We start from the raw sequence: 24,512 nt of genomic DNA, 5'->3' as shown, positions 1-24,512 counted from the left end.
CTGTGTGAGTGTGTGTGCACTAGCAGGACTATGCATGCATAGTGCCATGTTGGAGGGAGGTCAGACACCTCTGTGGAGTCCCCGCTCCACACTCCCGCACTATCTGGCTCAGGGCACTTGAACTCAGGTTGTCAGGTTTGATGTCAAGTAACTTTACCTGTGAAGCCACCAGACCAAGTCCTTACCCAGTAATTTTTAAGTTTTGACTAATAAGCAAGTTGCAAAATTAGTCTGTTTTTATTTTTTCCTTTCTTTCAAGTGACTTTGTAGCTGTGGCTGCCCTGGAGCTTGCATGCTACATATATCAGCTGGTCTCTAATTCACAGAGACCCATCTGCCTCTGCCTCCCGCGCACTAGGATTAAAGGTGTGTACCACTTCATTGGCCAAGTTTTATGGGTCTGAGATTATTATTAGTAACTCAGGCTCTGCTTCCAAGTTCCTTATGGACATATGCCATGCTCACTCTGCTGAAAGTATAAAAATACAAATACAGCAAATAGTGTTCAAACTCTAGAAATACCATGGTTGAATATTTAATAAAGAGTCACACAATAACTTTACAATGTCCGAAAATAAGGAAATACAAAGAAAGAGTAGATCACATTAAAAGACAATTACAGAGATGGTTGGTAAGCAGCAATTAGTATTTACTTATACTCATTTACAGAAAAGGCTTGTTGGCCCTCTGATCAGTATCATATTATACTTTACTTAAACGAAACAAAGTGATGCCTAGCATGTTGGGGAAGTCACTGTATAATCTACAAAGCTGGGGTCATTATGAAGTCATCTGTTAATTTTTGGGAGGAGTTGCTGGGCACTGAAACCAGCATCTTGAGCACGTCAGGTAGGTGTTCTTGTAAAGTGGCTTACTTGATACAGATACCAAGGAACGAGTTTACTTGTACCAATTTGAAGAGTGCTGCGCTCACAGACCAGCTCTGGGAGAACAGAGCAGAGGCGAGAAGAGAGGTGGACCCGCAGTAGGGAGAACTGAACAGGCGGTGAACAGCTGGTTAAGGGAAACCAACAGTGGCTGACAACTAGCTAGAGGAACTAGCTGCTGAGGAGAGGGTGAGGAACAGAGGGGAAACAAGTGCTCGGAGACTCAGACATATGCAGCACAAGCTGAAGGTCTCAAAGCCCAGGAGAACTTTATTTTCTGTCTCTCTGTCTCTGTCTTGCTTGCTGTCTGACTGACTCCTTGCTCATGGTCACCCATCTTTCTCTCTTCTTGCATCTTTCTACTTCTCTTGCTTGCTGTTCCCCACCTCTCTCTCTCCTGCTGTTTCCCATGTCACTCTACCTTATTCTCTCATGTCTGTTACTTCTTGCCTGTCTCCTTGGGCCAACCCCAGTATTTTATATTTCCCTGGGCTAAAGCTGTGGTGTTTACAAGATTGTCATGGCAACACAGCTTGAGCTAATAAAGAAAAACTTGACTTACTTCCAGTCCCAAACCAACAGGTGTGCTACCCAAGCCTAGGCTAACTACCACAGGGTCCTTTATTGTAATATATATATAAAGCATGACGTTGCAAGCCCACCTTCTATTGCACTCAAAGCAGATTCTAAAGAAATGTTTCTACAGCTAGCAGTATCTAGCCAGGTACTGTTAAGTCAAGGTCTTTCTTAACTTTCTTTCAGGCAGTTTCTGCTTGGGTGCTCATAGTCAGAGCAAAAAAGCTATCATTGTCTCAAGCCTTTGGACAGATGCCCTCTTTCAACATTCTCTGTGGGAAAAATTTTCCTTGTATGAATTTTCTTAGGGCTGAGAAATAAAGAGAAAAAGAGAGTTTCAGGAGAAAAAGCAGATTTCTAGACAAAATTATATCTGGACCATAAGTAATATTTAAGGGCAGTGGTGATCAGCTGGGGATCTTTGGAACTTTGTCAAGCAAAGCCTTAATAGTTGTTCTGGATGTCTACAGATCATGCTGGACAGTCAGAGGTCTCTGGAACTTTGTCAAGCAAAGGCTGTACAACTTATCCTCATGTCTGTGACAAAAGAGTACTATTATAAATGACATGGGCAAAAAAAAAAGTTAGCATTCTACTAGTTTTAATTTTGATACCTGCGTTATAAAGACTTCAATGTTCAGTTGCCAAATTCAACATAGCACTTATAACATTCAATTGCTCCTCATAACTGTAAACAGCAGAAAACTGGTTTCTCAGTTTTCAAAGATGAATGTATCAAGCTTTAAAAAGTTACTATTCAAAGTTTAGAGCCCGCTATTTTCAGTACTCTAATTTATATAATGTAAATTAAAATGAGAACCTCAAAAAATTAAAACATTATAAGCCAGAGAGTTTTAGTGGGAAAAGTAGCAAAGCCCATATTTAAAATACGCATTTTATTTATAATACCATATCAAGTAAATATTTATTATCTTAATATTTGCATAGACTCTTTTTAGCAAGGTTACATTAATTTTTTTAGAATAAGGAAATTTAGTATGTTAAGGATCATTTCTTTCCTAAACAGAAGAAAGTTTTTTATGAGAGTTATTTGCTGGTTATACAATGGCTGATATTATCACTTGACAAGATCTATCATCAGCTTTGAGACAAGCCTCTGGAGCACACCAGTGAGGGGTTATTTAATTAGGTTAGGGATGATATATATGATTAACTTGATTGAATAAATATGAGGTGGGAAGGTCCATCTGAAAATTCATGGGGGCTTTTCCCAGGACTTGGGTCCTGGATTACACAAAAAGGAAAAGGCTAGGTGAGCACCCGCGCAGTGCTCCCTTCTTCCCGAAGGCTGCAATGTGACTGCTCTAAGTTTGTGCTGTGCTGACTTCTCTGCAGTGATGGACCTGAACTAATTCCCTCTTCCTGCCATAGCAGGTCTGGCCAGAGTATTTTATCATAGCAACAGAAGATTAACTAAGATGTTTAATATGCCTATTTCTACATGTCTGGGAACCCTAAACTACACTGTGGGATGACTTAAAATACAAAATAGTTAAGTAGTAAGAACACCTTTAACAATGTTCATGTCTCTCAGTGCAGTGCTACAACTGAGCCTATAACCTCAGGTACCCTAGACCAAACACCACACAGGGCTCAATCTTCAGCTAAATACATTTATTTAATTTGTATGAAAAAAGTTTCTACTCAACAAATCTCTTTACACTAATAATAACTATTGCATATAATTTGACCAAACATTTCTACAAATAGAAATCATGGGCACAAGATTTAAAAAATATTCTTCTAAAATCACTTAAGTAGTTACAAACAAGAATAACTTCTGTAACATTCTCCTAACACTTTCTAAAGATATCAATACTAAAATATTTATGTGTGTATTTTTGAAATGTGTATTATAAAACTGCTAAAATAAAACAAATTTCTTCTGTGGTATTATTAACAATTCATGGTATTATTAAAGAAAACACAACAATGCCCTCCAGTTTCAAACTCACTCTCAGAAACAACAGTCTCCACAGAAGTTGCATTCAAAGCACATTAGCTAGATTAGATTGTTAAGGTCTACCACAAAGATTGGCAAACAACATTTTAATGGTAGAACTCAGCAGTTCAGTGACTACAAAAGACAACAGCTAAGTACTTCTAATAAGAACTGTTCTCACCAGGCCAAGTGACACTGATTAAACCACTGCTAAGTGTTACAACTACTACACACACGCTGGAGTTCCACCCAGGAACTGAGTTTTTAGAAAACAAGCGGGATGGGAATCGAGGAGACAGTTCAGTGGGTAAAGCTCCTGCCAAGCAAGTCTGAGGCCATCCTCAGATCCTGGTCACCCCCGTAAAAGAGGCAGCAGTGAGGTGACTCACCTATCACATCAGCGCTTGAAAGGCAGAGACAGAAGATTCCTGAGGCAGACTGGCTAGCCAAACTAGCGCAAATAGGTGAACAGGTTCCAGGTTCACTGAGAAACCATGCCTCAGTAAATAAAGGAAGATCCATTACAGAAGACACTTGGTATTAACCTCTGGAGCCCACACTACAGTGCTCACTCAAGTGTTCAGTACACATTATGTAAAGACGTGACCACATGCGCACATGTGCTCACACACACACCAACAAATAAACTATACAGGATATTCTTGGAGGCACTAATCAAGTAATGGAGAACAATATAGTAGTTGAAAGAGAGTAGAGGGAAGGAGAGAAATAATAAATACATTTTACAATCCCCTTTAAAATGGTTTTCTTTTTTAACATTTTTATTTTGTTTTTATGTGTATGTTTTGCTTGCACATATGTATGTATACCATGTGCATGCCTTGGTATAGATCCCCTGGAGCTGGAGTTATGGATGGTTCGAGCCACCACATGGGGCTCTGTGGGAGCAACAGTGCTCTTAACTATGGACCCATTTCCCCAGCCACACTTCTGAGTCTTTGTTCATGCTGGTAATTACTGCTATCAAAATGTTAAGGCATGTTAGCTGATCATGCCACTCTTAAAGAATTACATCTTATTATTTAATATACTTTATTTGTAGACATACTGTACATAATATTCTGATAAAACTTAAAGACTTTAAGAAGCAATTGGAGGAAAGATACATTCAAGTTAAATAATAACCACCACCTTTCAGTTTGTAGTTCTGAGTGCTCTAAACAAAACCGAGAAGGGCACAAATATCAGTGATTCAGAAAGCTTGTTTTCTTTAGAAACAAAATAGCAGTTAAAAAAAGGTGAATATTTGATACAAATAAAGCAAAAGTAAAACAGATTAGTGACAAATCGCTTTGAGTGAAGAGATGTTTGAGATACTGTTTTCCATGGTAGACAAGCTACAACAGCATGATACAAATAACAATAATCTGTTTTGATTATACCGCAATGATACACAGTTGAACTTTTTGTGAAGATACAAATTTTCTCTATACAGTAGCTAATAGCCACATGTGACTACTGAGAAAGATTTTAATACTTATTTATATTAATCACAATTAAAACAGCCAAAAGGCTACTAACTACCATACTGGACACTAATTCTGGATTTCACATATTTCTTTATAAGTATAAAGTTAAGTTGTTTTTTTGATTCAGGGTTTCTCTGTATAAGCCTTGGCTGTCCTGGACTTGCTTTGTAGAACAGGCTGGCCTCAAACTCACAGCGATCCACCTGCCTCTGTCTCCTGAGTGCTGGGATTAAAGGTGTGTACCATCATGCCTGGCTAAAGTTAAGTTTTAAGTGAAGGTCACAAAATGAAACCTAAAATATCAAATCAACTTTTGGCTCTACTTCTTTCAGAACTGTAACTTATTTAGATTACATTATTAAGTTAAACATAGGCAAAGTAGGTCTTGCCACATGGTTCCATTAAAAAACTGTATTTTAAACACAGGTATACAAAGGGATTCAAGATTTTATTTTCATAAACTGCAATTACATTCTCAACACTTAATTTTAGTCAGGTAAGTAGATAGCTTAATTTAGCAACCATGCAAAAATAACACCAATTTCAGGTCCACATATTAACAATTTAAACCAATTAGGAAGTTAACACCATTCCCTACCTTCTTATATTTTAAAGTTATAAAACCTATTTTTATCAACTGCCTCCCCAGAAAATAACTTTTATATAACTTTATAAACAATAAAAATTCAAATGATTCATCAATAACTAAATCATAAGGTCTGTAAGGAAACAGTGTAAGACAATTCAAATTATAGACTTGGTCTTGTATACCATATATAACATTACTGAGACACTAGAAATTAAGTACTTGATTGTAGCATGTACATCTATAGTCAAGGTATCTTTTTAGAGCTAACCACGTCTACCACAATATATTATTCACTGATTAACAAGTAATTTTTAGAAATACCTGAAAGAATATCTTTTTATACCTAGACAGATGACTATCATGACTGGTTCAAGTTCAGGTGGGAGAAAAAAGTTTACTAAAAATTTTTAACCTATATTCCTGAAAAAAAAAAATTCACTGTTGCTTTATATAAATGTTGTATTTTCATGCCTCAGCTTTATCAATTCTGTAGATTTCCATTGCTTATATTCAGCAAACTTAAATAATACAATGACAGTGAAGGACTCTTACCTTTATTTGACTTTGATGGCTTATTCTTGATCGACTTAAGGGAACTTCTTGCTTTATCCTCTCTATCTTTAATTAGCTTCTGGACATCATCCAGGGATAATTTTTGCAGAACTACTACAGGCTTCGCTCCTTTGTTTAGATCTTCAACTAATCCCATTTTTTCTACTTTGTCTTTCTGCTCTCCTTTCGTGTCCATTTTCTTAGTTTCCTGAGTAATATTGCCATCTTTATCCCTCTTGATTTTTGGAATGACGAAATTTTTCAGTGCACCAGACCTGCCCCCCAACAAATAGCTTGGAAATTCAGCCTTACTGTCAGTGTGTGCTTTATTACTGTCTACTTTACTTCTGTTACCCTCTGTCCTTTTGTCATCTTTACTATTTGGTGACTTAAAACCAGGTCTTGATTTATTAGTATCTCCTTGTTTTACACGAGGACTGTCGGGTCTTGACTTCTGTTCCCCAGAAGGTCTGTCCCGCGAGTCCCCTGATTCATGCCTGTGTTTTCGTTCTAGCCTTTCAGTTTTTGAACCATCAGATTTAATGCTATGCTCATTTCTACTAGAAGATCTCAGGGTTTCTGGTCTTCGAACCCTTGACTGATCCCCCCGATGTCGCTCTGACTCACCCCTGTCCTCTGATTTTTGTTTGCTATCATGGTCACGTCTTAGTGACTCAGACCGCCCATCAGGTCTCTGCTTTAAGGCTTCAGCTCTTTCTGATTTTAAGCGCGGTGAGTCAGATTTGCTATCCGGTTTATGCTTAGACACATCAGGTTTTTTCTCTGTCGATGGCTTTCCAGAATCCCTCCTGTTTTCATGCCTATGTTTTGGGGTTTCAGGCCGGCCTTCGCCTTTCTGCTTTGGGGTTTCAGGCCGGCCTTCACCCTTTTGCTTTGGAGTCTCAGGTCGTCCATCACCCTTCTGTTTTGGGGTTTCAGGCCGACCTTCACCCTTTTGCTTTGGAGTTTCAGGCCGGCTTTCAGCTTTCTGCTTTGGGGTTTCAGGTCTTGATTTTGTTGTTTCTGACCGGGTATTGTTTTGTTTGTTGTCATTTGGTTTTGTGTCACATAGTCTATTTTCATTCTGTTTAGACTCCACTACAGCACTCTCATTTTGTTTGGATTCTGTAGTTTTGTTCTCACTCTGGTTCGGTTCTTCTGTTTGGGTCTCAGTTTTTGTTTCTAACTTACTTTCATTTGACTTTGACTCCACCAGTTGGTTTTCATTTGGCTTAGATTCTGCCAACCTACTTTCGTTTTGTTTCATTTCACTTTTTGAGAGCTCAGGGTCAGACTTTTTTTTAGGAGTCTCAGGATGGTTTTCTGGTATAGACTTAAGACTTCCAACAATATCTTCCTGAAGAACAGAAATGGGTGCATCATTACATTGTTTGGTTTCTTCAGGCTTTTTTATGGAGTCTGAGTCCTGAGTTACAGAAGCCTGAGAGTCCACTCTTCCTGCCTGATGAAGATCAATGCTAACCATTAATGCTGGCCGAGACCCATTTCCCGTTGAACCCGTCTCCTGAGAAGCTGGTCTATTACCTCCTGTAGCACCCCCAGCCTCCTGTGGGTAAGAATCTTGTTTTCTTTTTTTCAAAGGCTTATCTGAAATTTAAAGATAAATATTCAATATCAGTATCAATAAATTCTCATCTTACTGGAAACAATTTTAAAAATCGTAACTTTTTAAAATGTATTAATACAAATATAAGTATGCAGATAAAAACAGCATAGATTTGAGGAGATCTGTATGCTTACTGATCTTTAATAATAGAGAATAGTAAAAGTAATTCAATAGCATTCGATAGCATTTTTGAGTACATAAGTACAAGAATACAAATGAATAGAACTTATAATACACACATTAATTTATGTTTATATATAAAAAACCCAAGCTAAGCAACTTATAAGACTAGCTATAAGTCATATATTTTTTATTTAAGATCATGTTAATTGTTAAAACAATTAAAACGCCTAACTCTTCCAAACACAATTGGAAACACAATATTTTACTAAATGCAAAACATATAACATAAGAAACAAAATAAAAAGTAGATCTAAGTTATATCACTGTAAAAAGATAAATGACGGGAGAATAACAAAACAGTCTGATTTTGCCATTATACTTTAATCTAGAATTCAAATTCTGCAGGTGTGAACAGTGCATGTGGAATTTAAAAGCTAACATATAATGTTTGACGTAAAATTGAATAGGGACTCTATTATCAGTGGCATACTCAAAAGCATGGAATAGCTTTCCTGTTTTTCTTAGATAAATCCTGTCTTTTTGTTTGTGTGTTTGAGTCAGGGTCTTGCTATATAAATTAATCTGGGTGGTAACTTACAGTGTAGCCCAGAGTGGCTCTGAACTCTGGATCCTCCTGCCACAGCCTGCAGGAGACTATAAGCATGTGCTTTAACTTAGTTAAATCAATCTTGTTTTGAGCAACCCATGGCTCATTCTCGTGGTTTATATTACTGACCATGGGGATGGGGATGGAAGAACATGGTATTATGAAATATGACACAAGCATACTAACACGAATCTACTATCCCATAGACAGTGAGGCACTTTTAGCAGCTGTGCATTTCTATGTTTGTTTGATTCTATTTTTAACTAAGAAGGTGCCTGGTTCACTGTCTATGAACTGAATCTCTAGGTGTGTGTGTGTCCCGGATTTGCTCTATCAACCAGGCTGGCCTTGAACTCACAGAGATCTGCCTGCCTCCACCTCCTGAGTGCTGAGATTACAAATGTGCACCACTGCGCCCAGCTGAATTTCTAATTCTTAAGAACAGTTAGATTTATAGTACTTTGCAGATTTTGTCTATTCAAGTTATTTGCCACACTTCTTGACTATGTTTTAAAAATAATTATTAGTTGCCACTTTAAGAGGAGAATTTCTAGATCCCCTGAGAGTATCCGTCAATGGGATACATCACTTAAGGGAAACAGTATCACAGGGTTAAAACCTCAAAGCAGTAAGTGGAAAATCATTACTTTATTGTAGTGGAATAAAATCCCGAAAATATTTTTAAGTTTGTAATGCTTCCTTTATATATCAATGTTATATACCATTGTTTTATTATCAAAGACAGAAGGAGCAGCTCATTCCAATTTAAAATCTAATCAAATGTAATGAAAATGTATTTGAGGGCTGAATGTGTTTCAGTGGTAGAATGCTTGCTTAGAATGTATGAGACCAGGAGTTTGACCTTCAAGATCCCTCAACATAATTTGCTCTTTGTGTTACACAGAAGTCAAGCCATAGACACACATACTCCAGTTCTGAAACAGTATTAAGATATTATCATTGTTACCATTACATTGTTTTCCCAAGTTCCAAATAGCCTTCCAGATAAAAGTGTATATATAGCCTTTTGCATAAATGCCTAAGGAAAAAAATTCTCAGAAAAATACTAAAATTATGTTTATAGAATCTCTTTACAATACTTTCACCTAAGACAATTATTAAATGACAAACAAAATGCCTTAATAATCTTATCCTTTAAACCTTTATGACAAAAACAGAAATTCATATAACTTAAGACTTCTATATTTTCAAGAGAAAAGACTTTTGTTTCTGTTTGTTTGTTTTTTGAGACAGGGTTTCTCTGTGTGGCATTGGCTGTCCTACAACTCTGTAGACCATCAAGAGATCTGCCTGCCTCTGCTCCCTGAGTGCTGGGATTAAGGAGATGTGACACCACTACCCGGCATGGCAACAGACTTTGTAAAATAGTAATTTCCACATACTGCAGAACTAATATAATTAATCCCAGGCATTAATTTTGTCAAATCTGTGGTTCATTCTTTTATACAATGTACACACACTTATATATACATACATGCACGTGTGCGTGCACACACACACACTTTTTTTTTTAAAGAAATAAACATTAGCTTAGCAGGTAGAGTGTTAAAGGATTTAAAAAAACACTTAAAAGAGTTTACGGATATTCCTTGGCTGTGCCATAGTTTGAGCAGGACCCCTGAGCCCAGATCCGCTTGTCATAATGTTCTTGTAGGTTTCTAGGACCCTCTGGATCCTTCTATTTCCCCATTCTCCCATGCTTCTCTTGCCTAAAGTCCCAGCAGAATGCACTCCCCTCCGTCCCACTTTCCTGATAAGTGAAGACTTTCATGGGACATGCCCCTTGGGCTAGTGTCCAGATGTAAGTAAGTATATACCATTTGAGTCTTTCTGCTTCTGTATTAACTCACTCATTATGAACATTTCTAGCTCAATCCACTTGTCCACAAATTTCGGGAATTCCTTGTTTTTAATAGCTGAGAAGTATTCTGTAGTGTAAATATACCACAGTTTCTTTATCCATTCTTCTACTGATGGACACTTAGGCTGTTTCCATGTTCTGGCTATTATGAATAAGGCTGCTATGAACATGGTTGAGCAAATTTTCTTGTTGTGTGCTGGAGCATCTTCTGGGTATATTCCAAGGAGTGGAATAGCTGAGTCTTGAGGAAGCCCTATTCCCAGTTTTCTGAGATAGCACCAGATAGATTTCCAAAGTGGTTGTACTAGTTTGCATTCCCACCAGCAATGAAGGAGTGTTCCTCTCTCTCCACATCCTCGCTAGCATGTGGTGTCACTTGAATTTTGGATCTTAGCCATTCTGATGGGTGCAGTAAACACTGAACCCCTACCCAGATCTAGCCAATGGTCAGGACATTCTCCACAGCTGAGTGGAGAGTGGGGTCTGGCTTTCACACAAACTCTGGTGCTCCATATTTGACCATGTCCCCTTGATGGGGAGGCCTAGTGGCACTCAGAGGAAGGATAGCAGGCTCCTGAGAAGAGACTTGATACCTTATGAGCATATACAGGGGGAGGAAGTCCCTCTCAGTCACAGTCATAGGGGAGGGGAGAGTAAGGGGAAAATGGGAGGGAGGGAGGAATGGGAGGATACAAGGGATGGGATAACCATTGAAATGTAATATGAATAAATTAATTTAAAAAAACACACACAACAGAATTTTAAAAAAAGTTCACAGATCATTTTCTTCATTCTAATTTACCTTTTGTTATTAAAATGAAAATGTGGCAAAAGGTAAATTTCTTAAAACGACAGTCTATGAATTGTAACACAACAGATAATTTGTATATAAGCAATGCAGTATGATTAAGAAAGATCTTACTGGGCCGGAGAGGTGGCTCAGCGGTTAAGAGTATTGTCTGCTCTTCCAGAGGTCCTGAGTTCAATTCCCGGCAACCACATGGTGGCTCACAACTATCTGTGATATGCTCTAATGTCCTCTTCTGGCATAACAGGTGTACATGCAAAGTAGAGCACTCATATACAATAAATAAACAAAATCTTTCTTTAAAAAAAATCTTACTTTTTCTATTATAAAGAAAATACTGCTGAGTAAAAATTTAAAACCAACCCACTTTCTCTCCTGTGCACCCCACTTCTCTCTGGTAGTCTCAAGCTGGTGTGAGACTGGCTATAGTGCCCAGGATGGCCTCAAATATTTTTCTTCCTGCCTGAACTCCTGACTGCTGAAATTACAGACATGGGTCACCAAATCATGTCTGAATTTTTCATCTGTTGAAAAATATTTAACTTTTTAAAAATTTTATAAAACAAGAAAATTTTATCGTTGTTGTAAGGAGTTGGGTTATAAGAGGAACAATACTGATTTCAAGGTCTGATTTGGTTCCCCCATTGGCTTATCCCTGTAAAAAGGCTCTGAATATGGACAGCTCACTTTTGCCCACTTCTGTGGTGTCTTCACCTAACAATGAGCCCACCTGTATCGAGTGATTTTAGGGTTTTAGGGTTTGGCACATGAATTACCTTTAATTCTTCTGTGGTATCAGAAATCTTTTAAAATTAATTAATTCACTTTACATCCTAGTTGTAGTTCCCTCCCTCCTCGCCTGCCAGTTCTACGCTCTGTGCCTCAATCCCCCTTTCTCTCCTCCTCAGAGAAGGGAGCCCCACCCACCCACCTACCCCAGCTCATCAAGCCGCATCAGAACTGAGCTTGTCTTCTTTCCCAGTGGCCTGGTAGGGTATCAGGAATCTTAACATTAGCTATCAGAATTCACCATACTCCTGAAGAAAATGTGTACAAAGGATAATCTCAAAACCATTTGTCATCTAGTTGTGAATATATTGAAAATAAGTCAACCTAAAACTCCCAGCTTCTTAGGCTTCTAAAACACAAATCATAACAGTCACCAGATATACTTTAAGTAAAACCGTAAACCACTTAGAGCAGAATGTCCAGTACCAGCGAGGACAAATGAAGATACTCCATACCTAACAACAGCACAGGCCAGGAGGCTCACTGGTTCCCTCCGCCCCACGTGTCAGTACTGCTATTTCAAAGAATAGGAGAAAATACAGGTTGACTGTCCCTTATCTGAAGTGCTTGGCACTGAGGCATTTCTGATTTTGACTTTTTCAGACTTTGAAATATTTTCATGGAGTTTACTAGCTGAATACCCCTAATCTCAAAATATAAAATTCATAATCCTTTGGAACCTGAAAACTTGATGTTTAATAGGTTTTATATGTGAGAACATTCTGAATATTTTTGGGGAAGGGGAGAATCAAAGATGCTCAATTGATACTTTACTTCTTCTAAGAGCTACAGGCAGAGTATTTTGACAATATGACAAACATTAAGACGATAGGCCATTTCTTACATTTGCTAATATGGAAAAGAGACAGTGGAAAAAGATAAAATACATAAATAAACAAAAGAACTCCTTTAACAAAAAGAAAGCAGGAATAATTTAGCACATGAAGGAAGATACAATTCTGATAGGTCATCCTAGAAGCAAAATAAGCAGCTTTAAAAATTAATGTATACAATTATAGATGCTACAAGTATAAGCAAGACAGTGTGAAAAAATTACTTTTGGAATATGTAACATTAGGTTGCAACTAGTCTTTTAGTGTGTATTTCTATGAACGTCCAAAGAAAGAACACAAATACCTAGCAGGCAGAAAAGAGTTTGCCTATGTGCAGAAGCAGGTAATCTTAGGTTTAAGCATGACCGAGGTACAATATTTAAGACTAATCTATTTCTCTTCTTGAATTTCAGTTACCAGCTTCTATTCTTACTTGTAAGATACAGGGTTTTAGTTTCTGTGTTTTTGTTTTTGACAGAAATCTTGCTCCCATAACAAATATATGTCATGATAACTCAGACCCTACAAAGTGTCCACACCAAGACTGTAGACTAGATAAGTAGTCCAACACGCTCCTGTTTCCACAATACAACAGACGTGCTCAGAGCCATATTCTAGAATATAGTAAAAGTCAACTTCAGAATTTAGTTTTAAAATAAAAATAATGGTAAGAAATGATGAATTAATTTCAAGTGAGTATTGTATTTTTTCAGGGTTTACTTAACAAAATCACCACTTCTATTTATAAGTTTTCCTATAACCTTAGAATACCATAATACATAATTTTAATCTCACCAAATTTCCATATAATTTATCTATGACACATTACAAATTGGTATCAGAAAACAACTTAAAAATGACAACTGTGACATGAAGTTAGTAAGACCTACTTCATCTTTATAGTCACAGAACTTGTGTCAACCTTCACTAACACTATGCTAGTTTCGTCCTCTGAATTTAAGTTATATTTGTTTTAGCCACATAGTCACAGATTATGGAGTAAGCTATTTAAATGATTCAAAGTAAAATATATATTATACTTTTCTGGAAGAATAATAAACTGTAATTGCTTTGTTTTATTCTCCCAAAGAAGTTAGGACTAAAAATTAAGTTTACTAATAGGCAAATTATACCTAGTGTAATTACCTTTATAGTCACTCCACTTTTTGCAAATATTTATTTTATGTGCATGCATGTTTTGCTTGCAGGTTATATCTGTGTACCATGAGTCTGCCTCATACTTGCCAAGGTCAGAAGGGAGTAACACATCCCTTGGGACTAGAGTGATGGGAGGTTATGAGCCTCATGTGAGTGCTGGGACTCGAATGTGGGTCCTCTGTAAGAACAAGCATGCTTAACTGCTGAGCCTTTCTCAGCACCTTACTTCACTTTAAAAACTAAATTTATCTTACTTTTGTTCATGTGCGTGTTTCTATGTTCACATGTGTGCAGGTGCCTGCAGAGAACAGAAGAGGGCAGAGGGCACTGAACCCTCTAGAGCGTAGCTACAGGCAATGGTGAGTGCTAAGGACCAAACCTCCGTCCTCTGCAACAACAGAGTATGTCCTTATCCTCTGCAACAGCAGAGTGTGTCCTTATCCTCTGCAACAGCAGAGTGTGTCCTTATCCTCTGCAACAACAGAGTATGTCCTTATCCACTGAGTCGCTTAGCAAGCCCCTCGTTCCACGTTAGAACGGAATCTGCCACCATCATGTCTCACAGAAATTTCATCCTCTACACTACACTACTACTATTTTTGGTCAAGCCAATCACAGTTTTGAATATTTGTGGCAAACCTGTCATGAAGGAGCCCCAAATTCTGTGTAGATCAATATTATCAAGAAAAGCTGAGTAACTTAACATGCACACATTTTTTATAAAGTCAGAGAATACAATGTACATTACAACTATACCAAAACCCATATTACAAACTAAAAAAGAATCAGCAACACTTTCTTTATCTTTAACAAATGTTTATGACCAAGTCTTTCAAAATGCCAATAAGAAAGACCATTAGAGACTCTAGTTCTCAACCAGGAAAATAAAGAATTTATGGCTCCTATTTATGATTTCTACTGTAAACATTAAACTATGTTATAACTATAAGTCATTTGTCATCAACAATGTTAGAAGTCATCATGACAGGAGAGATAACATGAACTCCGATATACTTCTTAGAGGAGAACACAGGTTTTTAGTTATGAACGTGTCACATGGCAGATAGGCAAATGTGAGGTCTATTCAACATCAAGAAATAAAATCAAACACCAAAGCATGCTTTAAGTTTGAATAATCAAGTGTATACACACATTTATAAATAGAACAAACTCATAAATTATATTAGTAATTTTAATAACTCATGCATCTTGCTTAAAAATTTTAAAGCATTTACCAAATAATTAAGCACTAGAGACTCAAGCTCATAATAAAAGTATACCTTCAAACTGTGCTCTACTGTACACTAGTCTGATAAAAGGGAAAACTTAACTGTAATCACCATCAAAAGATCTTTGATCCTTAGGGTGTGCTGTGTAAATCACAGGTATCAGTCATCCACCTGGTCTGTACCTGCTTTGACATAAGCTAGCAGTAGAAAAAAAATTGGTGGTGTGTAATTGTGTCAACATATCTTGGAGAAAATGAGTGTAATACTGAAACAATAATGTTTACTTTAGTAAAAATATAAGTCATATAGTTCAAAACTGATAATATATGGCACAGATTTATCAAATCTGATATAGTTGCTTCAGACAATGAATGGAATTCATACATGAGAAAGACATAAGGATTAATCCACACAGACGCTGAAGCAGTAAAAAGAGACCCCTTACCTTTATCTTGAACTTCCTTTGAGAAGCGCTCCCTTTCAATGGCTGATTCTCTCTCTATCCGCTCAATTTCAGCCAATGCGTCCAATTCCACTTCGTCATATATCGGGCCCTGTTGTGATACCTGTTGCTGATTCTGTACTACAGAAGTCTGTGGTTGTTTTGTAGCAACTGAAGTGTTCTGTTGTAAAACAGGCACTTGATTTGCTGGAAGGAATGCTGTTTGTTCTTGCTGCGACAAACATTGAGCAGCATTAAGTGGGCGGTTTACATCCTGTGGAGTAATGGGTGTTTTTGAAGTCTGTCCTGGATACTGCACATTAAAAGGAATATCATTTTCTGAAACATTGCTATTTTCCATACCAGATAGCATATCCTCTTGCTGGTCCATATCAGAAGATCTTACACGAGAAAGTCTTAACGTAAGTTTAGTAGAGTCCTTGGTTGGAGAACTAATTATATCATACATTGCAGCTTTCTCATTCTGGTCTTTTTCATCCTTGCCTAATTTCATTTTCTTTTGCTTTTTTTGTTTTCTCTCTGGAGAATCTAGTAAGATATCTGGAGGAACATCTCGAGGTGACGAACAAGGTAAAGACTGAGACTGTAGAATTAAAGGTGGTCTTGATCCTAGAAAAACAATTCAGCAGAAATAGTTGTGCCACTTCACACATTTTATTTTAGTATAGTAAAAATATTAGGCGATAATACAGTGAAGCTGAATCAGATACTAAGAAACCATCCACTCCAAGGTACTTTGGAACTGTATCTTGACCTGTAAAGATACTTCATGTAACACTTGACTTTATTTTTGAGACAAAGACTGAGGCTACACTGGCAGGCCCTGAATTTGGTGGGAAACCAGCAACTCCTGATACAGCCATCTGCTCTCTACTGCTGGAATTACCTGAGTGACCACCATGCTTGATTAATTCATTTATTTTTAAGGACATTCTTGAGCATTATTGTCACAATTTTGCTAAAAAAGGAACATGTTTTACATAAGTAAGAAAAAATTTAAAAGTTAAATAGCTAACAAACAAGAAAAGCTAAGCATCAGATATATCTGAAATTTTTATATGGTGCTACGCTTTTCTACTTAAAGTTTGTGTGGTAACTTATATATGCTTTAGAAAAAGCTTTAAACTTCAACAATTTAAGGCAGGTTGTAATCCCAGCGCTTGGGGAGGCAGAGGCAGGTGGATCTCTGTTAGTTTGAGACCAGCCTGGTCTACAGAGGGAGCTTAGGACAGCAAAGGCTACCCAGAAAAATCCTGTTTCAAAGAACCAAAACAAACAGTAAACAAACAAAGCCAACTTCCTTAAAATTTACCTTAAAATCAAATCAAAATAACACTAATGTTTTAAGAGTAATTGGAAAGCAACCTGCTAAAATGAGAGTTAGGTTTCTGATGTATAATGTATTTGTGGTATTGCTTGTATTGTTTCCATGCCAAGTTTTCTGCTGTGTATCTATTTACCCATCACTTACCTGCCCTTTAGGTGTCAGAAGAAACGCGGGTGGGCTGTTTACAGTAACTGTCTATTCCAGCTAGCCCTGCATGTTTTGCTATCCCTTTTTACCTCGACAAAACTTGAGTGATAAATACCTAACTGTGGTGGCTATGCTATAAACAGAATTAACTTGGAAGTTGTTTTCTTCTTTAGTAGTTGGGTTTTTAAACCCCTCAAAATGTATACATTTATTGAACTAATATACCACACATGCTGCTTTCTCACTCTGATCTTTTTATCATTCTTGCCTAATTTCTTTCATTCATTCGTTTGTTTATTTATTTATTTTCTCTGTAGAGAATCTAGTAAATGACCTGGTAAAAATACTGAAGAGATAGGTTCAGCCTCTACTTAATAAAGAAAGTCCTTGAGTTTAAACACTATCTGCAATAACAAAGTGCTTTACCATCTGGGGAGGAGGAGTCCGTATTAGAAATTCACAAGGAAATGATACATATTAACTATCTTGCAACTTAGTGTCTTTTTTCTAAAGACACAGTTTCACTGTGGATCCCGGGTTGGCCTGGAACTCAGGGAGATCCACCTGTCTCTGCCTCCCAACTGTTAGGATTAAAGGTCAAAAAGGGGACATGGGTTTCTAAAGATAGAAATCTTGAAAAAAGGGTAAAAAGAAGCCTGTAGAGATGCATTAATATTGAAAAAAAAATCAATGAAAAAGATCAGGAAGAAAGCTGTCCAGTTCAACATGGAGTAAGTTTTTTTCAAGAGGTGGACAGGTGAATCTGACTGAACAGTTCCAACATTTAAGAGAGGCGAGGATGGCTGTGATTGTGAAAGGCCACTGGATTTCTTAATGAGAATGATACTGTATAAACCTAAGAATACTATAAGGGGATTTAAGATGAGCAGCTTAAATGAATCTGAACCTAGGTGCTTGTTCTAGCTCTACTTGAAGTATGAAACACACAGAAGAAGTTCTAGCTATAGTAATACCTTTAGGGGTTCCGTCACTTCCAGCAGGGGAACACACTGGCTGTGGCGATCTCAGGGGAAAAGATGCAGTATTCCTCATTGTTGAAGAATCGCCATCCTAAGAATCAAACGTAAAATTTCTATCTTGAATGCAACGAGATGGTTTATTGAAATCTTAAAGAGAACTAATCAGAGACATAAATTACTGACAGGTGAAGTACTGAAATTCAGTAGCCTGATTCTGTTCTTTCCTGACGTCTTTATGGTATATCTTAGATAAATTGAAATAGTATCCAAAAGAATCAACTGCCTATGCATGGCAATGAATAAAGAAAACTGACATTACAAGGCTGCTCCATCTTGGTTTGTTTTCTATAAAAGGAGATGTAAGGCTGTCAATGTCTTGAGAACAGAGTTCACTGCCATCTCTGTTATCTTTAGATATGGGCAATTTACATAAAAGTACAATGACATCCATAATAAGAAATTTCCTATATGTAAAATATTTTAATGAGAAATATTAAATATGAATAGTGGTAGAAGTTTGAACATATCTTAGAAAAAAAGCCATATACTAACAAATAAAAGTTTGCTACTTGAGAGACTATTTTGGTATAAGCACTATCAATTAAAACTGAAATTTAATCCCACTTTATGGATTAAGCCCTGTGGGAAACAGGAGCCATGGTGTCCATACCCAGATTCTCAGATTCTAGTATAATTTTCAAAGTAGAGTACACGTATCCTTCACCTGTGCTATGAAGATGCTGGGCTACAGACAGACATACGCCATTACCGCCCTGACAACCAGTGCGTTACATACGTCACTACTTAGCCTGTGCACCATGTGTAGGTAGTCGTCACTTGAGCCGTGTCTAGGGTTATCAGCGTGATGGTTAGCTGAGTTGCCAGATAATGGACCAGAAACTTTGTTATCATGGATGTTTCGCAAGCCACCGGCAACAATAGGACTTGATACAGATGCTGGAATAAAAATTTTTTTAAATATAAAAATTAACTAGAGAAATTCTTAGAAAACAATTACAAGAATATTTTAAACACACAAAAGTTATAAAGAATATAATGAACACTTATGTACTGATCCTTGTTAACATAGCAAGTTTGAAGCCAGCAGGGGCTACAAACAGCCTATCTCAAACCAAAACCAAACCAAACCAAGCACAGACACTGAGTACAAATCTTAATACTGTGATAGCTGTCACTCAGATGCGTCTTTAAAAGAACTGTAATATGTGTAAAGGCAGACATGTATAACGCTCTCTATACTTGTGTTTTTTTGGTTCTCTTTTCCTTTTTTCCCCCACAGGAGAGAATAGCGTGGCTTCATAGCACTCTATTTACGCATGCACATCTTTATACTTGTGTTGTAAATAAACATATTCTCAAATATACTGTTCTGAATATAACGTTCCAAACTTTCTGTTTGTAAGTCCATTTATAACTTGTTTTTCTCTTTCTTTCAAACAGGGCCTCATATGGCCCAGGATGGCCTCATACTCTTATGTAGCTGAGGATTTCCTTGAGCTTTGGTGTCCTGCCTCTACCTGCTGACTACTGGGACACCAAGGCCGTGCCACCTGGTTTTGTACACTGCTGAGGACAGAATCTCGGGCTTCATGAATGCTGAGCATACAACTTCCTTTTTAACTAGTTATTATGCTGTGGATTTTCCATTTTATTACATATGCAGTCTTAAATTTATTTGTTTTAAATAAACAATAACATATATTCTGCTTTATAATGTACAAATGTATTTATTCATTTTTATGGGAACAGTTGGATTACTTAAACTATTGGGCATCACTGTTTATGATATGTACATGAGCTTTTTAATAAATGTTCAAAGACTTAGAACAATGAATAAGATTACTAGTTACACACATTTGTAAGTCTTTCTGAATGCTATCAAATAACTTAACAAATTGCTTAACTCCCTTAATTCATTAGTAGTATATGAAAATTCTCACTGCTTTATGTACTTACCTATTTGTGTTACTCTTGAAGGTGAAAAATATTCTTGATAGTCGCTTTAGTTACCATTTCTTAATTAGTAGCAAAGACAAGATTCTTTCATGTATACTGCCGTTTATAGTCCCTCCTTACTAAAGCCACAGGAAAATTTTTATATACTTTGTAAAGTTTTATGAAAGTAAACTTTATTTTGAAGAATATTGTGGGTACAACCATCTATAATGTGATTGATGCCCTCTTCTGGCCTGCAGGTGTACATGCAGGCAGAGCACTGTATGTATAATAATAAATAAATAAATCTTAAAATAAAAAAAAAAGAATATTGTGGGTAAATGACCCAATTATACTTTCTTTCCCAACTGTCTCAGCACAATTAATTAAAGAAATAATATCCCTATTATAACACACTATATTATATGTTATTATTACTATATTATGTGTTATCCCCCATTGAGATATGTATGAAGCTTTCATTTGCTTTATGAGTATGTTTCTAGATACTTTATCATACTGCACTTTAGCATGCATTACTGTTCCATGCCTGTACTAGTAATACAACAACTTTGATTCCTGTTAGACTGTGCTATACAATGGTCCTTCTTAAAATATACTATCCAAAAAGAGAGCCCAGCTGGATGTGGTAATGCACGCCTTTGATCCCAGCACGCAAGAGGCAGAGGCAGGCAGATCTTTGTGAGTTACAAGGCCAGCCTGGTCTACATAGTGAGTTCAAGATAGAGACCCTCTCTTAAAAAACAAAACAAGACAAACCAAAACCAAAACCAGAAACCGAAACAAAACAGAATGGAACACCAAAAAAGAGGACCTGAATTTGGAAAGGAGCAAAGAGGAGTAATCTGGGAGAGTTTAGAAGGAGGGAATGAGGTAACCCTAATACCAGTGTTCCGTCTCTCATACTCTAAAGTTCCCTGTTCCCAGTTCTTTTCTGTCTGACTGACTTACCATGCATTTTGTACAGAAATAGCTAGGGAGTGTTAACCCCTGAGTGATTTTTTAAAAAAAGTTTTTGTGGTGTCTGAACATTCTAAATGACTCATTACTGAACAAGGCCTTAAATTACATTTTGTCTTTTGATTCATTTTGAAAATAAGTCTGTTTTGTTATTTTAAACAAAGAGGGGGGTTATCTACTACCCAAAATCATCTGAGTTTTTTCGAGCACAAAATGATGTGCTTTCCTACATATACTCCTCCATGGCTGCTTGTATGTTAAAAGTTCTCTTTAGGTTTTTATCCTCTGATTTATTACATTTAAAATGTTCCTAATACCTTTGTGTGCCATATTATACTAATGCATAGCAAACATTAAGGCTACATTTATACATATCAAGCATGTTCAGTACTTACATTAAATTCAATACATATTCCAAATATGTGATTTGCCTCCACGTGTTTCAGTAAGTTAGTGTAAAATGGTCTCAATATAATATTTTATCTAGTTTTGGAAACTATAAGTTGGCTGTTTTGATAGATGACTAAATTAAAAGTTTGAATGTTAAAATGTTTTCAAGTAAAGTTTGGCTTTATACATAAAAATAATAATAACAAAAATAACAGCAGTACAATATAATCATCTTCACACATGTAGAAACTAATGACTTACAGTAGTATTTAAAATTTGGTAAAAAAAATAAAAAATAAAATAAAATTTGGTATTATGAGAAACAAAACCACAAATGTTTGTTCTATTTTTTTCTTGAGAATTTCTGCTCTTTAAATACTTAAGAGCATAAAAATTTGTATTGCTAATACATTACTTAGTAGTCATGAAACAGTTAATCTTTAAAAGATAAAAATATAAACATGACATTGAGAATTGGCAGTATACTGAAATTAATCCAATTCAGAAAATCCTGTATCTAACCGTCTGTTTTTCTTTAATTATAAAGTAAATACATAACTGAAAGTTTTTCATAATATATACTTAAAAAAAGAAATGTAATGTGTTTAAAGATTTAAACCACAGTTTTTTTTGACAAAGTGTGCAATATATTATTTTAGTTTATGCTTAAAAATATTTTTAAGGTGAACCTGTTTGGAATTATAGTTATTTAGGTATATACAATAGTTAATATAATTATTTAGGCATCGATGCTCTTACCTTGCTGCATCTGTGGGTGCGTTGTGTAACTTGAAGGATGGGAATATGGCATGTATCCTGCAGGGCTCTGTGGGGCATATGGACTAGGCACTGGGCTATTTTGTTGTGGCATAAATCTGTTCCCAGAGCTTGTCTGTGGTGGCACAAACCGGCTAAAATCCAAATGAAATATATCAGGAAAAGAAATTAACAGGCTACTTTTTGAAATTTAAATGTGACAAAATTCTTTCAACTCCAGTTTATATATTATAAAACCTATGCAAGCAGAAAAACAGCAAAACTGTTTAACACGTAAATTAACATTCATAATTTAAGAGTCACATCAAGTAATTAAAAACTTCTTTTATTTTATTCTATTTAGGAATACCCATCTATGTCTCTTAAAATAAACTTTGTCTTTCAAACTTTGTTATTTATAGTGGACTCACGTTTTCATATATTTATTTATTTATTTATTTTTGTGCTAGTACTGCTGGGAATTAACCCAGTAAACACAAGGCTTTGTACATGTTAGGTACAATGAGCTCCATTTAGCACCCCGAGCATATCATTTATTTTATCAAACTCTGTAAAATTCAACTCATTATATGGTAGTTCCTTTAGTTAGTATATTATAATAATTCCACATGCAGCACTCTTAATGTGAATGTTCATAAGAACTACTTAGCATGGGACTACATACAATTCATGAGTATTTAAATGTATAATCTTGATATCAGAGGCATATTCATTGACCACAGAACATAATGTTCAATAAATGACATGTACATAAGTATCTACTTACCTGGAGGGGCTATGTGAGATAGTGGTTTGTTGGTAATTGGAAGATGCAGGACTACTGTGCATGGAATTCTGAGAAAGTTTATACTGAGACATCATCATTCCTGTTCAAAAGATAAAAAGCATTAAATATTTTTTTCTTCTTACAATAAAGAGTCAACTCACCCTTTTAAAATGTTTTAAATTCCTTTCTCTAAGAAATGGTTTTGTTTGGGGGAAGCAATATATGGCTATTAGGAAAACTGAATTTCAAGAAAAATCCATTTTATATAACATAATTTTAATACCACTAGTTTAATAGTAGAAATAAGAGATGATGCTAATGATCTTTTTAGAGCAAGGAACTGAACACAAGGCAGTGTACACACTAGGCAGCGTACACACTTGGCAGCACACACACTAACTAGGCAGCATACACACTAACTAGGCAGCGTACATACTAGGCAGCATACACACAAGGCAGTGTACACAAGGCAGCATACACACCAGGCAGGTGCTCTAATCCTGAGCTACACCCCCAACTTTAGGTACATATTCTGTTATTACTTCATTTAGCTATTGTCAAAATACTATATATTTTCTTTTATTATAAGCCTATATCTATCTGGCTTATTCTTATTATATAGAAATTTTTAACATATACTTCTCTTGTGCTTAAGAACTTAATTTCACAACATTGTTCACACCTAGGCTTAATTATTAATTTATCTATGGACCAAAAGTTTGAGATCCTGTAATTTCTACCTAAAATTCTCCTAACAAAATATGATATTCCTATTTCTTCCTCTAAAATAACATTTTGCTACTTAGTAGGAATTAAAATAATATTTCATTAGCAAATGAAAATGTGAGGATAGCTTTCATTTATTTTTTAAGGTTTATTTTTCTTCATTTATGTGTACGATTGTTTGCCTGCATGTACATATGTGCACCACATGTGTGCCAGGTCTCCTTAGAGGCCGGAATACTGAATTCCCTGGAGCAGGAGTTAGAGAGTTGTCAGCACCCATGTGGGTGCTGGGAACCAAACATGGACCATCTGTAAAAGCAGCAAGTGCTGTTAACCACAGAGCCATCTCTTCAGCTTTAAGATTCTGTTTCTTTTAAAGCTGGAATTTGCTTATTGATAGATGCACAAATGGCATTTTGTTATTAAGAAGCAGCAGAAAAATTCAGTTAAGCCAGAGAGAAAATTCTGCAGCTAACCATTAATTTTCTTACATGACTTCGGGAACTGCAACCAATAAGTTAATGTTCCTAAATTTCACTTCTTGCTGTTGACATGAAAAGTACCTTTCATCAGAAATTCTCCAACATATGATATATATATATGCCAATAAGATTACAGAAGGATTATAGTTCTACAGCCTGGAGCAGAATAAGATTAGGGATCACGACCACCTCAAAGACCACCACTAAGAATGTGAATATCAGCATTTTCCAAGTACAATTCAGTACAAAATAGTCTTATTCCATAACTTAATAATTTAATGACTGTAATAACTGTTTCTGATTGTCCTTTTTTATTGTTAAGCAGGGAAGGCCATCCTATAAGACAGAAATGATAAATGTTCTCCCTCTCAGTTAACAGCCATCACTCGGGCAAAGCTGAAATT

At 36.2% G+C, this 24,512-nt stretch overlaps 1 protein-coding gene across 2 annotated transcripts in view; it reads right to left on the bottom strand.

Annotated features, from left to right (window-relative positions):
* NIPBL (NIPBL cohesin loading factor) overlaps positions 1–24,512 on the bottom strand; it is a 151,721-nt gene that overhangs the window by 60,629 nt on the left and 66,580 nt on the right. For both annotated transcript variants that reach the window (XM_084781108.1, XM_084781109.1), the window contains exons 5-10: positions 22,901–23,000; positions 22,117–22,268; positions 18,827–18,987; positions 18,025–18,121; positions 15,559–16,185; positions 6,058–7,665 (exon numbers count right to left, since the gene is read on the bottom strand). In XM_084781108.1, coding sequence (XP_084637234.1) covers positions 6,058–7,665; positions 15,559–16,185; positions 18,025–18,121; positions 18,827–18,987; positions 22,117–22,268; positions 22,901–23,000 — 2,745 coding nt within the window. The remainder of the gene's footprint in view (positions 1–6,057; positions 7,666–15,558; positions 16,186–18,024; positions 18,122–18,826; positions 18,988–22,116; positions 22,269–22,900; positions 23,001–24,512) is intronic.

This window comes from Acomys minous (genome assembly GCF_964271855.1).
Source record: "Acomys minous genome assembly, chromosome: 5".
Classification (NCBI taxonomy): domain Eukaryota; kingdom Metazoa; phylum Chordata; class Mammalia; order Rodentia; family Muridae; genus Acomys; species Acomys minous.
This window is presented reverse-complemented; position numbering and strand designations above follow the sequence as displayed.